This window comes from Erithacus rubecula, assembly GCF_903797595.1.
Source record: "Erithacus rubecula genome assembly, chromosome: 21".
NCBI classification, from domain to species: domain Eukaryota; kingdom Metazoa; phylum Chordata; class Aves; order Passeriformes; family Muscicapidae; genus Erithacus; species Erithacus rubecula.
Genome location: NC_136673.1, coordinates 1,404,803 through 1,419,250, shown reverse-complemented (window position 1 = coordinate 1,419,250; position 14,448 = coordinate 1,404,803). Strand labels below are relative to the sequence as shown.

General features: G+C 51.8%; 3 protein-coding genes across 9 annotated transcripts in view; 1 reads left to right on the top strand and 2 right to left on the bottom strand.

Annotated features, from left to right (window-relative positions):
- CRB2 (crumbs cell polarity complex component 2) overlaps nt 1-3,844 on the top strand; it is a 53,911-nt gene extending 50,067 nt beyond the window's left edge. For 4 of the 6 annotated variants that reach the window (XM_079324489.1, XM_079324490.1, XM_079324487.1 and 1 more), the window contains 2 exons: nt 355-471; nt 901-2,121. In XM_079324489.1, coding sequence (XP_079180615.1) covers nt 355-471; nt 901-1,297 — 514 coding nt within the window. In that variant the 3' untranslated portion in view covers nt 1,298-2,121. Of the gene's footprint in view, nt 1-354; nt 472-900; nt 2,122-2,604; nt 3,514-3,594 lie in introns of those variants that run through there. The other 2 variants (XM_079324486.1, XM_079324488.1) reach the window with 2 other exon arrangements.
- A 4,118-nt stretch (nt 3,845-7,962) lies between these two features.
- DENND1A (DENN domain containing 1A) overlaps nt 7,963-14,448 on the bottom strand; it is a 137,064-nt gene continuing 130,578 nt past the window's right edge. Inside the window, exons 20-22 of one of the 2 annotated variants that reach the window (XR_013776603.1) lie at nt 13,359-13,487; nt 10,875-11,130; nt 7,963-10,038 (exon numbers count right to left, since the gene is read on the bottom strand). Coding sequence is in view for 1 of the 2 variants with exons in the window: in XM_079324425.1 (XP_079180551.1) it covers nt 10,882-11,130 (249 nt within the window). In the remaining variant the exon portion in view is untranslated. The remainder of the gene's footprint in view (nt 10,039-10,874; nt 11,131-13,358; nt 13,488-14,448) is intronic. The other variant, XM_079324425.1, reaches the window with a different exon arrangement.
- Nucleotides 8,718-9,494, bottom strand: LOC306811095 (DENN domain-containing protein 1A-like; the record flags this gene model as incomplete). Its single annotated transcript, XM_079324427.1, has 1 exon — nt 8,718-9,494. The coding sequence occupies one exon, from the start codon at nt 9,492-9,494 to the stop codon at nt 8,718-8,720; it is 777 nt and encodes a 258-aa protein (XP_079180553.1).

Here is a 14,448-nt window from a genome sequence, read left to right as displayed (position 1 = left end):
TGCTGCATTCTGGTGCAGTTACCTGGTACTGGCATTGTCCTCCCTGGGGCCTGGCTGTACTGTTCCAGCACTGTCCTGTCCCTGCCTGCATTTTCATGAGGAAGAACACACCTGTCTGAGAAAAGTCTGGGCACTGGTAGAGCTCCTGTCTGTTCCCCAGGCATGATCCAAGGATACTCTGATGTTACAGATGATCCCTGAGACTGTTCCCCTTTTCAGTTGTGTCAAACTCCTTCCTAGAAATACCAATGACTGTGTTTATGACCCTTGCCAGCCCCATTCCCTCTGAGCCCCAGAACACTCTGTCCTTGCCCAAACCCTGAGTTGTCTGAGGCTGTCCCTTGCTCTCCCCAGGTGGCCGTTCCCCCCTCAGCAGTGTGGCAAGAACTTCACCTGCCTGAACGGTGGCAGGTGCATCACGGAGAGCTGGGGAGCCAACTGCTCCTGCAGGCCTGGCTTCACTGGGAGGAAGTAAGTGCTGCCTTGGGCTCCAGTGCTGCAGTCCTGATCTCAGTGGAGGGCAGAGCAGGGCCACTGCTTCACCCTCCTCCATGTCCTTGTGCCAGTCAAACAGCTGCTCCTAATGGGAGCACGAGCTGGTGCTTGGAGCACAGGAAACCTTCTGATCATCCAGCTGCCAACACCAGTTTTTGCAGCAAGAACTGCTTCCAAGTTTTTCCAAGCACACTACCTGTGCTGGAGACCTGTGCTGGCCTCAACCCCATAGAAAACACAACAGGAGGGTTGGGGAGAATTTTATGTTGTTAGACTCCAGAAAAAGCACCTGGAGAAGCTGCAATGGGCACTTTTCAAACAAAAGAGGCTTTTTTAGACTGGGTGACCTTGTGTTCTATGGCACAAGAATATGTATGGCAATTCTAATACTCTCTTCCTTTCCAGCTGTCAAATCAACATAAACGAGTGTGAGCCGAACCCGTGCCAGAACGGGGGCACGTGCCAGGACTCCGAGAACAGATACGAGTGCGTGTGCAGCGCCAGCTACACCGGGGAGCGCTGCGACATCAACGTAAGCACCGCCCTCGGGCTCTGCCTGTCCCGCTGCTGCCACCAGGGGGCTCCGGGCTCTGCTGGGGCTGCTCCTGCTCCTGTCCTGCCTCAAGCACTGCTGCCGAATCTTGAGCGTTTTTTCTCCTCTGCAGTGCTGCTGCTTATTGGTCTCCAGCATATAAACAACTGCAGTAAATGCTCCTCAATATCTGCATGTGCTGCCATATGGCTTTTGGGGCTCTTTGCACATTTCCATAGATTTCACAACTCTTTTGACTCCTGCAGTTAACCCAGGTTCCTGGAGAATGGAATTCCATTTGGTGTTTTATCTTGGATAAGAGTTACTAAACAATTTCCCCTCTCCAAAGATCGTCTGAGTAGAAATGGATGTTTGGAGAAGGGAAGTTGGATAAAGTCAGGCCAGGAGTGGTTCAGGTCTGTGTCCTGTCCCTGAGCTGTCCCCATGTGCTTAAGCCAAGTGTTTGGGGTGGGCTGGGATCCTTCCTGGGGGAGATGGGATCCATACCTTGCTTTCCTTGTGAAGCTGTTGCATGGACAGGCAGCTTGTTGGGTAACCTGGGAATGTACTAACCCATGCTGCATGGAAAGGGCTGTGTGCCAGGTGGGGTTTGCTGCTGTTGCTGTTGCCCAGGGCTCTAACACACGTGCCAAGGTCACCCTGACATTTCCAGTTTGCATGCACAGACTCCTTCAGGCATCTCTGTATCCTCTGTCCCAGGACAATTCTTGTGGATTCCTTGTATTGATTTTTATCACCCTCCCCTTGCTCTTCTTCCCTCTTTGCTTTCCCTCTTGTGCAGCCAGGCCCCTGGTGGGGCAGGGAGGGCCTGGGGATGGTGCTCAGTGCCACCAGGGACAGCTGGAGCTCAGCTGAGCTGCCTTTGCTCTCTCCCCTCTCAGCAGCAGCTCCAGGGGCTGGGCCCTGGTGGGGCAGGACTAACCCGCATGGCTCAGAACTAACCCTGCATGGTGCTGGGGTGTGGGCAGCTCAGGGGATCCACCTGCACTTCAGGCATTTGAAAAGGGCACAAGGGCTTCCAGATTCCCTGGCAATGTTCCTTCTTTGCTCTGTGACATCAGCACAGACTGAATGGCATCATCTCCATCTCCCATCCACGTGCTGACCTCTTCAACATCTTCTCCATCCTGCTACAAGTTCTGCAATTCTGTTTCATAGTTCAACAGCTTAATCCATTCTGTGCCATTGCAGGCATCACTGAACTTTTTTTAAAGTATCATTCCCCTGCTTGGGGAAATTTTTTGGGATTACTGAAAATCTACATTACTCTGCATTAACTTTAAAGTTTTTTGGGTTGTTTTTTTTTGCAACGTTAGTCATAACTTTGCCAGTGCCACCTGTGTATTTCAGTCTGATATTGATAAGAAGGCATATTTAAAGACCCACTGTAGATGCTGAGTAAACTGGCATTTGCAGGGGATTGCCTTGCTGTGAAAAAGTCTTTTCTTTTGCTTTTTAAAAACACGTTTTTCCCTCTACCCTGACCATTTTGGTCAGTTATTACGGTCACTGTCACCACTGGAGTTTCATTGTTTCTCCATTAATTTCTTTTACAGAAAGGGACTGCAGGTGCTCTCTTCCCCTCCCCACTAATTGAAGTAGCTGTCCCTGTAGCCTGTGGCTCTGTGCTGCTCCTCAGTATTGGTCTCATATTCATGGTGCTCACGGCAAGGAAGAGGCGCCAGTCCGAGGGGACCTACAGCCCGAGCCAGCAGGAGGTGGCAGGAGCTCGGCTGGAGATGGACAATGTGCTAAAGGTGCCGCCTGAGGAGCGCCTGATCTAGGCCCTGCTGTGCCCAGAGCTGCCCTGCAGGCTCTGCCTGGACCTTGGGCTCTTCCAGCAGTGGCAGCAGCAGATCCAGCCCGTCAAAGTTCCCCCGGGGTCTGGGCAGAAGACACGGACGTGACACAGGCTCAGGCCTGGCACTGCTGCACTCCAGGGGCTCCAAGGGAGCCTCTGCCCTCCCTCCTGCCCTGGACTGGCCTTTGCTCATCTCAGCAGGAGCTCCAGGGGCTCCAGCCCCCTCCCAGGCAGGAGAGGCATATTAAAATGATCTGCTTTCCCAGGCAGGGTGACCCGAGGCACCTGTGCAGGTTCAGTTCCCTGAGACTCACTGATGGTTTGTATATTCTGCTCTGGTTTTGTCAACAGCTGAAAACCATTCAATCTCTCTCAGCTCAGGTGTGTGAGGTTTTCAGTCTTCAACAGCAACAGCAGCTGTGACCTCCCTGTGACAGCCCTGTCTTACAGGGAATTGCCAAGAATGATCCAAATCCTTGTACAAATCAATGTTGAATGACGTGGTGCTGTTAGACATTCCCATGGTACCGTGCAGGCAGGACTCCTGGGCTTTGTGCCAGGGCAGCAGCTGCCAAGTGCTGACCTTTGCTGTGCGTGGAGGGCAGAGGGGAGCAGGAAAAGGGCACCAGGCGCCTGGCAGTGCCTGGGCTCTGCGGGACAGGGAAGGGGCTGGGGAGGCGCTGCGGGCTGTGCAAGGCGGCTGCGTCCCGCTGGGAGCTCTCGGTAACTCCCTGTTCTACCGCAGCAGCGAGTGTGGGCGCACCTCAGCCACTCCTCCGTGGTGGGAGCAGTCGGGGCTGCGGGCGCTGCCCTGCTCCTCGCGCTGGTTGTAGCCACGGCGATTGCCATGAAGAGGAGGAGAGCGACTCAGGGAACCTACAGCCCGAGCCGGCAGGAGAAGGACGGGGCGCGCGTGGAAATGTGGAACGTGATCAAGATGCCCCCGACCGAGCGGCTGATCTGAGGCCGGGGTCACACGGAGCTGCCCGGGGCCGGGGGCTCTGCCCGCTCCACTGCCATCCACACTGCTCTGCCGGGCTGCAAACCACACTGCTGAGGGCCAGGGCAGGGAGCAGTGCATGTGGCACAGGGGGGACAGGGCTGTGTCACAGCCAGAGGTGGCTGCGCCCCTGCTCCTGCAGGCAACAGAAAAACCACCCTGAGGCAGGTCCGGGGAATGGGAATGAAACCACTGCACTGAGAAATAATGTGAATAATAAGGTTTTTCTGCAAGGCTAAGCCAGGTGAGTGAGTGGTGGGAAACCCTTCCTAGAGCTGCTGGTGCCCTTCCTGCTGGGCCAGAGCTGGCATGGCAGCAAGTCCCACTGGGCTGTGCTGGACACGGCTGCTGGAGCTTTCCCTGAGACCAGACCAAACCACAGCAATATCTGAAGTGCCTTTCTGATCCTGAGGTGCCAGTTCCAGTTTAATCTTTGGGAAATAAGGACGTTTCCATGTTTGATCTGGCTCTGCCAGTCCTTGAGCAGGGGCTTGGAGCTGACCATGGAACTGACCTTTGTGAGAGCAAGGGGCTGAGCATCAGATGCTGCTCGTTGGGGTGAGGAGGGGAGAAAGAAAGTTCTAGAAGTGACCTCTCTGGACTGACAGGTTTGGGCTTGTTGGTACAGAAGGGTGGCATTTAGTTAACCAATCCTTTAGCTCACACCAGGGTCGGTGTAAGTGACACAGCACCTGCTTTCCACTGCACTAAAAAAGGGTTTGATTTTGTTTTACTGTTTTAGCTGTTGAATGTGCTGTTTCTTCTTTAGCATAATGTGGCAGAGGCCGTTGGAAGGAAATGCAGCACAGCAGGCCAGGTAAGGTCTAAAGACTAATTAGTGTTTCAGGATAATCACTATCAATGAGGAATATTTTAGAACAGTGTCTGCTATTTAATCTCCAAAATACTATTAAAAATCAGGGTGGGAACCTGCCCACTGTAGCTCGCCACAAGAAAATGCTGTTTATTCTGGTCTGCTTTTGGATTTTTTTTTTTTCTACTGTAGCTGTAAATGTTTCTGTAATTCCAAGCAAAGGGAGGGGCACAGAACTCTTCACCAAGAACAAGTGTGTCTGTGTAAGAACAGGTCTCTGCAACAGGCAGCTGCTGACAGAAGAATGAAAATTTTAGAAAATAGAAAAAAATCAAAGGAGTGGGAGACAATATTTTGTCTGTAAGATCATTTTCTCTGTGGTAGTGGAGAAGAGTGGAAGGTGTGATCCCTGCTGGCTGTGTCTGGGAGGCAGCTGGAGCTGGCAGTGACAGAGATGCCCTGGCTGCAGGTGGGGAGCCTGTGGCTGCTCCCCTCTGTTTCTCAGCAGTGACTCTGTTTTTCCTGTCACTGGTTTGCTCTGGGCATTCCCAGCTGCTTTTTGGGGAGGTGCAGCACACTCAGAACAGAGCCAGTGGCCCTGCCTGGTGCCTTGGTGGCAGAGGGGCTTTGGGAGCAGGTGAGTGGGGCTTTGCTGTGGCTCTGTGCACAGGAGGCTCCCCTGGGCTGAGGGAAGGGCACTGGAGGCTCCTGGCAGGAGCTGGGGGCAGCCCTGGGCTCTGTGCTGCCAGGCAAAGGCTGCCGTGGCTTCCTGCAGCCCGCCTGTGCCACAACCTCCGGGGGCTCAGGGGGCTCTGCCAGCTCCAGCCCAGCACCCCCGGGCACCTCCCGCTGCTGCTCTGCTCCAGTGCACCTTTGGTGTTGGTGCTGCAGGAAGGATCGCAGCAGGATCCAGCCCGGGGTGCTCCCGAGCTCCCGCAATCCCTGCAAGGTTCCAGCCCCGAGCAGGATCCAGCCCGGGGTTCTCCCGAGCTCCCGCAATCCCTGCAAGGTTCCAGCCCCGAGCAGGATCCAGCCCGGGGTGCTCCCGAGCTCCTGCAATCCCTGCAAGGTTCCAGCCCCGAGCAGGATCCAGCCCGGGGTGCTCCCGAGCTCCTGCAATCCCTGCAAGGTTCCAGCCCCGAGCAGGATCCAGCCCGGGGTTCTCCCGAGCTCCCGCAATCCCTGCAAGGTTCCAGCCCCGAGCAGGATCCAGCCCGGGGTTCTCCCGAGCTCCCGCAATCCCTGCAAGGTTCCAGCCCCGAGCCCCGGCAGGTCCGGCCCCGCCCCGCAGCCCCAGGGCTGCTCTCCAAGCACCCAAAGCCAGTATTAGCAAAGGTGTTCACAAACTCTGTCAGTGTCTTGAGCATTTCTGAAAAATAATTTATGGAAGGTTTTTTTTTTTTTTTTTCAATAATGTACTTAACTTTCTTTTGATATTTAATTTTTGAATATATTTTTTCACAAAACTGGACTTGCTGTAGTTAATGATCATGATCCTGATTTTTTTTAAATTGTAAATTTTATAATTTGTAAATAATTAGAATGTTCTTCAAAAGAAATTTACAATAAAATTTGGTTAAAAACAGACCTGGTTGTTGACTTGTAACTGTTTCTCCCTGAAGAACACCTTGCTGTCTGCATGGCTGATCATGGTCTGTGCCACACCCCCTGCACAACAGCAAACCTCGATGGCTCTTCACAGTTAAAGGATTCATTTTGTGATGACAAGCCTCTGCCCAGAGATGGTTTCACCTCCTGTGCAGCAGCAGATGCACCACTAACTTTGAAGAGGTTTTTCTTGTTTGTTTTTTAAATAAACTTACTTCTTATGGCAGGAATAAGCAAAGCAGTAACAAACACAGGGCTAAGTACAGGAACCTGGACAAAGTCAAGTATAAAGTCACTGAAGAGTAAGAGCAGGAACACTTTTTATACTGGATTAATAAAAACATCAAAACTCCTCCTGGTGCCAAACCACTAGAAGGTTCAGACAAGCAAACTGTTTAACCTGGCACTATGAGGAATGAATCATGTCAGGCATTCCTGAGTTCAAATAAGATTAAAAATCCCTAAATGCTGTCCTAGGGATAGTTCCATTCTTAGGTTACAAGAAACCCCTGAAGAAGTCTCCTGCTTGCAAACCCTGCTCCAGAGGTGAGGAAAGTCAAACTCTTTGTCCTCCTGGATCTCAGAGGTGTTCAATAAAGTGGAGGGTGAATAAATGGGTGTTAATACTCTTCAGTGACCCAAAGCTGATTTAGCAAATGATCCATAATATGGCAAAGCAATCAGAGGTGGAAGTGAACTGCAGCTGGACAGAATTTCCTGAGTTTAGAGCATCTGAGACAGGCTCCCCAGTGTCTGACCACTGTGTGACATTACTGAGCCTAAACAGGGCCTGTGGAGCCCTGCTTGGCACAGGCAGGATTGTCCAGTGCCCATTCACATCCACCATAACCCAGAAAGTTTTATCATCCAGTTTAGAGCAAAGGAGCTCTGAAATGTCACTGAATTGTATTCTTATTCTAAACTGTACCAAATAAAATGGAACAGGTATCTTAGACTTTAAATATTTTACTATTCAATACTAAACCCATCTGTCTTTCAACACAAAAAGAAAGTACAAATCCAAGTGAATGGCCTGTCAGAGGAATAGCACTGTACAGAAACAGAATATTCCTGGAATACTGTGGTCATACTAAAACCAGCAGCATTTCAGGTATTATTTTTCTTTTGTACTGCCCAGACTCGAACACAGAGACAGCCATTCCCATTCCCCAAAGTAAGAAAACTTCCAAGATAACATGAAGAAAATAGATACATTGGAAATCAGATAAAGCTTTACAAGAATCTTCCCATGTGTCCAAGATGATTTCCTTTAGCAAAGGCTCAATGGTGATGTGATTCCCTCTGCCAGAGTGACAGGTTTGACACCAGAGTGTGCCCAGATACAAAACAAACCAAAAAAGCACCACTGAAGTGAAACAGAAATGATCAGAGCCAGCAGCTCTCCCGGGGGAAGCTGAGGCTCGTGTGAAATGTCTGGAGAACAGAGAGGAGGCTCAGGACACCCAGCTGGGCCCCCTGCGCTCGCAGCCAGGCGGGGCCAGCCCGAGGCTCAGCGCGGCCACCGAGCCCAGCTCCCCTCGGGCCACGCCCTGCCCGCAGCACACCCAGAGCTGGGACCTCCATAGCCACGGGTCTTCTCTTTCTTGTTTGTAATCAAGTAAGATAGTGTTACATTCCATTCATATACTGCAATTTATAATATCGATAGATAATATTAAGATACACATATATAAGAACTAGGATACTCTTTATGGCCTCTATTTTCTGATGTATTTAACAAAAACAAAGTCAAAAAAAGGAAAACAATTGCTGGTGTTTCCAGTTTCCCAACAGAGATGCAGGACCAATCCCTGAGCAGCTGCTCTGTGCTGTGGTTTCCCGGCCTGTGACAACTCTGCCCTGGCTGTCGGTGTTGGGGGTGGGGAGGGGGGAGTTAAAGGTGCCACCAAAGTCCCTCTGACAGCTCCAGGAGTGGCTGGGGTTCAGTGAGCACAGAGCCCATGGATCAGTTCAGTGACTTGTGGGCTGGTTTGCTGCGCTTTGCACATGGAAACAAAACATTGGATTTGTGTGTAATGCCAGAAAAACTGATGTCCATTCCCAGAGGCAGGAATGAACCTCAGCAGAGTGGGCTGTGTCATGCTCCAGGTGTGCCCAGGACTGAAAATACAGGGAGGGAGGAACTTGTGCATCAGCAGTGCTGCCTGAAAAGCTGTGTGTGGAAATCCCAACCCAACCCAACCTAACCCACCTCCCCTCAGGCTTTGGTCAGTGCAGGAATCCCAGGGTTCAGTGGTGGGGAGTGAGGGAGCAGTGCCAGGGACTGGGGCACGGGGGACTCTCGTGTTGAGTTGCAGCTCAGTGATGGTCCTGCAGCGCTCCTGGCTCAGCCTTCCTTAAAAGAAATGCTTGGTTTTATGCTGGCTCAAAAAAACCAAAAAATCCCTCTGTCACTTCCATAAGGACACCGAGGCCATGGGGCATGTCACTCAAAGGTTTCCCATCGCTTTCTGAGCTGCTCCACCTTACCTGGTGTGGGTGACACATCCTGCTTGGTCTTTTTTAACAGATCTTCAAATGGATCTTTTGTCTCCTCAGATTTTGAGGACAGTAACACCGACTCCAAGCCCTTGGCTGGTCTGGCAGGGACCAGAGGAGGTTCACCAGCCAGAATAGCCAGGGATTGTTTGGGATCTACCTTTGTGCTGGGCTGGCCCACCTGCAGCGTTCGGGGTTTGGAGGGAGCACCCAGACACGCTGGCTGCAGGGAGCTGGTGGGAGAAGGGCTGTGGTGCTGCAGGAGCAAGGAGCCAGCTGCTGGCACAGCTGGAGCCTGGCTGAACAGGTTTGGCATGGACAGAGTGGCCATGTGGGGCTGAGATCTCTGTGCTGGGTAGAAGCTGGCAGTGGGGCTTATGAAGCTGGAGCTATAAGCGTGACCTAAGGAGGGGGTGAAGGAGCCCCTCGGGGGCCTGACCAGAGACACAGGAAGGGCTCCTGGCAGTGTCTGGGTGAATGGATTCGGGGAGGGCTGCAGGAAAGGTGCTGCAGCTGGGGCAGGGTAGCCAAGGGGCTGGGCAAAGGGTGCAGCTGGAGGAGGCACAAAGTCACTCGGCAGGGAGCTGAAGGTGGGCGTGGGGGCCGAGCCTGGAGGGGCTTGGGCCTTGGCAGGGCTGGGCCTGGCAGGGCTGGGCCTGGCCAGCCCGTGGTTCTCAGTGGGTCCAGCAGGCTCAGCAGGAGCTCGCTCTCGTTCCCTGCACATTCCGTCTTGGCCCGCAGGGGCTGCAGCATCTCAGCAGTGCCGGCAGCACCGCACAGCAGCTGCGACGGGCGACAGGAGGGATGTACAGACTGCTGCACCTCGGCCTCTAAGGACACGTTCCCAGCCCCGAAGGGCTCTGGGATAGATCTGAAACCAAGGGGTCTGCGCCCATGGGGGGTGAGGATTTCTGCTGACCCCGATGGAGCCTGGTGCTTGGAAGCCCCTGGGTGCTGGTGGTGGTAGGCACAATCCCCAGTTCTGCGAGTCTTCTTCCCTGTGGCCTAGGAATGGTGATGTTTCCCTTGAATAGTAGGATTGGATTCATCCTTTCTGCAGGAGCCAGACCACTGTCTCTGTTCTGGGGTCTCCTGGTGATGGGGGGCATGTTACCCAGGGTTGCCAAGGGTCTTTCGGGTGAGCTTTGGGAATATTTGGTGGGAATAGCCATATCATCATGGCCCATGCTCCACAGCTTGTTGTAAGGGTGGGACAGTTTCATGCTTGGCACAATCCTGTTCCTCTCGGACACACCAAGATCCATTCTCTGCAATAGAGCAGAACAAATATTAATTCTTAGTGATGTCCTCACAACACAGAGAAGGAAGAGAGTTCAGGCTGCTGTGAAGGAAAAGGATCTGTCCTCAGACTGCCAGCAGTGCAGAGGGACAATGGTGGCAGGAAGGACAGACAGAAACCAGCTCCAATTCCAGCTCTGCAGCTCCAATTCTGCCCCCACGGGCTGTTCAGCTGGGACATGTTGTGCATTTGTCAGAGCCTAGTAAGGAGCACACACCCGTGTCCAAGGCACAGAAACTGAGAATCCTTAACTGCTGAATGGAATAAGCTGACAAATGAAATATCTGAATGTAACACTAAAATCAATATTATTATAAGCAGAAGTGACATTTGCTTCTTTAATGTCAGATCTTGGAGAGATCTTGGAGTCTGCTTTAGTTTAACACTTTCTGAGCTTTGTTCCTTCACAAGCAATCCCATTTCTTCAGAGGGGGATTGTTCAAATGATGCTTAGACCAAAATAACCAGATTAAACGAAAAAATGGTTTGGAGGGGACCTGAAAATTACCAACTATTCATTCTCACCACCGACCAACAACTTCAAAGATAACTGTGTGACAGCCACTGGACAAACAGATTCTGAGGAACAGGGCAAATCTCTCCTTCAGAAGCAAAGGCTTCAGAGGAAACAGTTAATCATAACTGAGTCCTGTTTACTCTATTTCTTAATTCAGAAATTAATTTTGAAACACATAAGCAAATCCCTGGAAAATAGATGATGATGATTATTAGGATCTACCCAGTAGTATGGACAGTTCCTCAGAATGAGCTCAGTGCCCCCCCAGGGCACAGGAAGCCCCTGACCTGGTATTCAAAGGAGCAGCGCTGCTCCGGCTCCTCCTTGGGTGTCCGCAGGTCCTCCAGGCTCTTGGCCTGGCTCAGGGGCTGGGGCTGTGCTTCCACCCCCAAGCTGGGGAAGATGTCTTCCAGCAGGTTGACTTCTGAGGCCTTGCTGGAGAGCAGGGGGCTGGGGGGCAGTGGCTCTCTGCCTTTCTCGGGGCTGCCCACGTCCTCTCCATCGGCACTGTCCGACTCCTTCAGCGCCCGGTACGGCTGAGGCCTGGCACACAATCAAAAATCACATGGCTCATGAATATACTTCTAATTCTTTGCTTTGAACACGCTTTTCTAAGGAGCCAGATGAGTTACAAAGAACTCTCCAGTGGCAAACACAGCTCAGAGAGCCCCACGTGTAGAGCAGGCTGTGAGCAGTGCCTGAGGGCAGGGGGACATGCAGAGGGGACCTGGCACCCGAGGCTGCTCAGAAGGGAAAGAGCTGAATGGGGAGTGCTCAGAGGAAAGCTGTGCTCATGCAGGCACAGCCAGACTGAGGAGGGAGCTCTCAGAGCAGGGACAATGGGAACCAGCTCCCCATGCTGGCTGGGCTGGGCACGGCCTCTGCACCCCGTGTTTGCAGCCTCTGACATCCTTGGGCTTTGAGCTAACTCAGCACACAGCATAACTCAGGGTTTTCCTGCAATAATTGGAAACACTGTGCAGGTTCCAATGATTTCATTGGTGTCATCTTATCAAGAAACACCACAATCCATTATGGAGACACCTCCTTTACATACCAGCCGAGGCTGAGTTAGCAGGAGCTTCTCTTGCACATACCTCAGCAAAAAACTTGAAGCAGCACATTTGCATTTTGGTGTGTGTACAGAGAAGAGCAGCACAATGTGCATCCAATTAATAACAACAAGTGCCACACATGGCTGTGGGGATTGGCACTTGACTGGCAGGCACTTGTACTGTGGCATTTAAACAAGCTTTCAATTAAAAGAAAATATTTGTGAGACGTGCAAAAATACATCCTACAGAAGAACCCTCCTCCCCTTTCCATATTTTATCATAATACATCTATACCATGCAAATTTGGAGAGGCCAGCTTGCTTCCCTCCCCAGCACACACAGAGCAGGCACTGAGCCCACACCAGGACAGGGACACTGCAGGTACAGGGCACAGTGACAGACATGGCTCAGGGCAGGGAGCTCACAAACCTTGGTGTCTTCATCTCACATCATTCTGGGTCATACTGCAACAACCCCCTCAAGGGATATTCTGCAAACAAAACTGGTCTCCTCACTCCAAACACAAGTGTGGGAACACTTTCTGGGCCTTTCCTACTGCTCCTCCCCATCCCACCTGCCTGCAGCCAGATCCCTTCCCTGTCAGCCTCCAAATCTGTGTCTGCAGCACACAGTGGATTTTAGCAACTGCAGACCTGTCTATCCCACTGGCAACCTCCTTCTCCAGCCTGGCCTGAGCAGCTGTGGCTGCCAGGCTTCAGCTGCTCAGCTGTGACTGGGCATCATCCATCTCCCAGCTCCTGAACTGCCTGCATGTGGCATCATGTGGATTTCTGAAGTAGCAGCTCACAGTACCCTTGCCTCTCTTCCTACAGGTTCTGGTCAAACCAGTGACTGCTTTTGTTAAGAGTGCACCTCCATGCAATTTATCTCCCTTTCATCCTCTAGAAATCCTCAAGCAGGCAAGGTAAGGAAATAACAAATCCTCTGCTGACATTCAGTGAGGGCTCAGCTCAGAGCTGCCTGCTGGGATTGGGATATTCAAACAGACTGCAAGAGGGATTTAGTGCAGCTGAACCCACAGCTGGCAGGGCTCCCCTCACCTCACACAGGCACCCTGGGCAGGGACAGAGCCTTCAGCCACAGCACCAGTGAGCAGTTCTGGCCCAGCTGCTCAGCAGTCTTCAAGGCTGATTACAGATTTTGGGAATGTACAAGTTACACATTCAAAAGCTGGATACACATAGATTAAACATATAACATAAACAGTTGTATAACTGCCAGATTGCACTCAATGCCCTCAGAGGACACCTGCAGGGATGGTGATACCTGACAGACCAGAGAGGCTGGGATCAACAGGTGAAACTGGAAAAAGGGCTGATAACTGCACTGGAATGAGGCTCACAGGACAACCCAAAAGCACAGTAGCACCACACAGAATGAATGGTTGAAAGGACTGGACAGGAGCACAAGCAGCATGTTGGAACAAAGGACAAATGGAAGGGTGACATCCCACAGAGCTTGAGTCGATGGAAGCCCATAAGCTGTGTGTTGCTGCAGTGTTTCATGCAGGAGGATGCTTTTTCATGCTGCTCAACATCAAGACAAACAAGCAGGAGAAATGTTGGTCATCCATCAAGCACTGTACAGAGACCCCAGGAGCATTTCTAAAATCCCAGTACAGGAGCAGGTGCCCTGAACAATGCAAACCCACTGTTCAAAGCTGGCATGAACACAGCAAAAGAGTAAAGGATAGACCATTCGAAAGGAGCAGAGAAGAAAAAGTTTTCAGAGAAGCCAGAGACAGGATCCTCTTCCTGCTGAAATTCATCATCAGAGGAGTCCTCAGAGAGGAAGACTGTATAGTGTCGCATGGGCTTTACCAGGCTGGGAACAGGAAGAGAAAAGGAAGTTATCGAGTGGTCACAGTGCCAGCTCCCTAGGAGAGAGACCAGATCATCCTGACCCACTGCTCAGGCACAGCACACAACCCCTCTGCTAAGGACAGGGCACTGTGGGGTGCCCAAGGGAAGGGACTGCAGCCCACAGCCTCACCACAGTGCAGGGGACAATACAGAAACCTCCTTTCCCCAACACGTTTCCTACAGAGCTGGGCATCTCTCTGTTCTTAGCCAGCTCTGCTCCTCAGGCTCTGAGCTCTGACAAACATTAGATCCCCCTTCTACTTTACATTTAGTCTGATGCACAAGAGGAGCTGACTCCAGGGCACCAGTCCTATTTATACTATTTTTCCCATTTGAAACTGCTTCACTCTAGAATAAAACCCAAGCTGTACAAGGATTGGTGTGAAATAGTAAGGTGTGTATGTTCCTTCCCTCAGCAGTTAACTGAGAATCAGTTATTAAAGATTAGGTCAGGAAAAGAGAATTTGGACACTACAACCAACAGCCCAAGAGGGCCCGAGCTGCCACTGCCAATGAATATTTACTCACAGCCAGGTCAGAGCTAATTAATAAAAGTCTCCAACAGGTGCAGTGGCTGCAGCCTGGTGCTACATCACAGTCTGCATTATCCCAGTTAAAGGCAGTGCACTGCTTTCTTTCCCCTCTCCTCTTGTAACAGGGATCCAGGGGAAGGAATTGGGGCAACTGCAGCCGCCGGGGCTGCCAGGGCTGCTCCCCCTCGGTAAATCCCGTGCCAGCCCCGGGTTGCCAGCCCCTCTCTCTCTCAGTAAATCCCGTGCCAGCCCCTCTCTCTCTCTCTCTCTCTCTCTCTCTCTCTCAGTAAATCCCGTGCCAGCCCCTCTCTCTCTCTCTCTCTCTCTCTCAGTAAATCCCGTGCCAGCCCCTCTCTCTCTCTCTCTCTCTCTTTCTCAGTAAATCCCGTG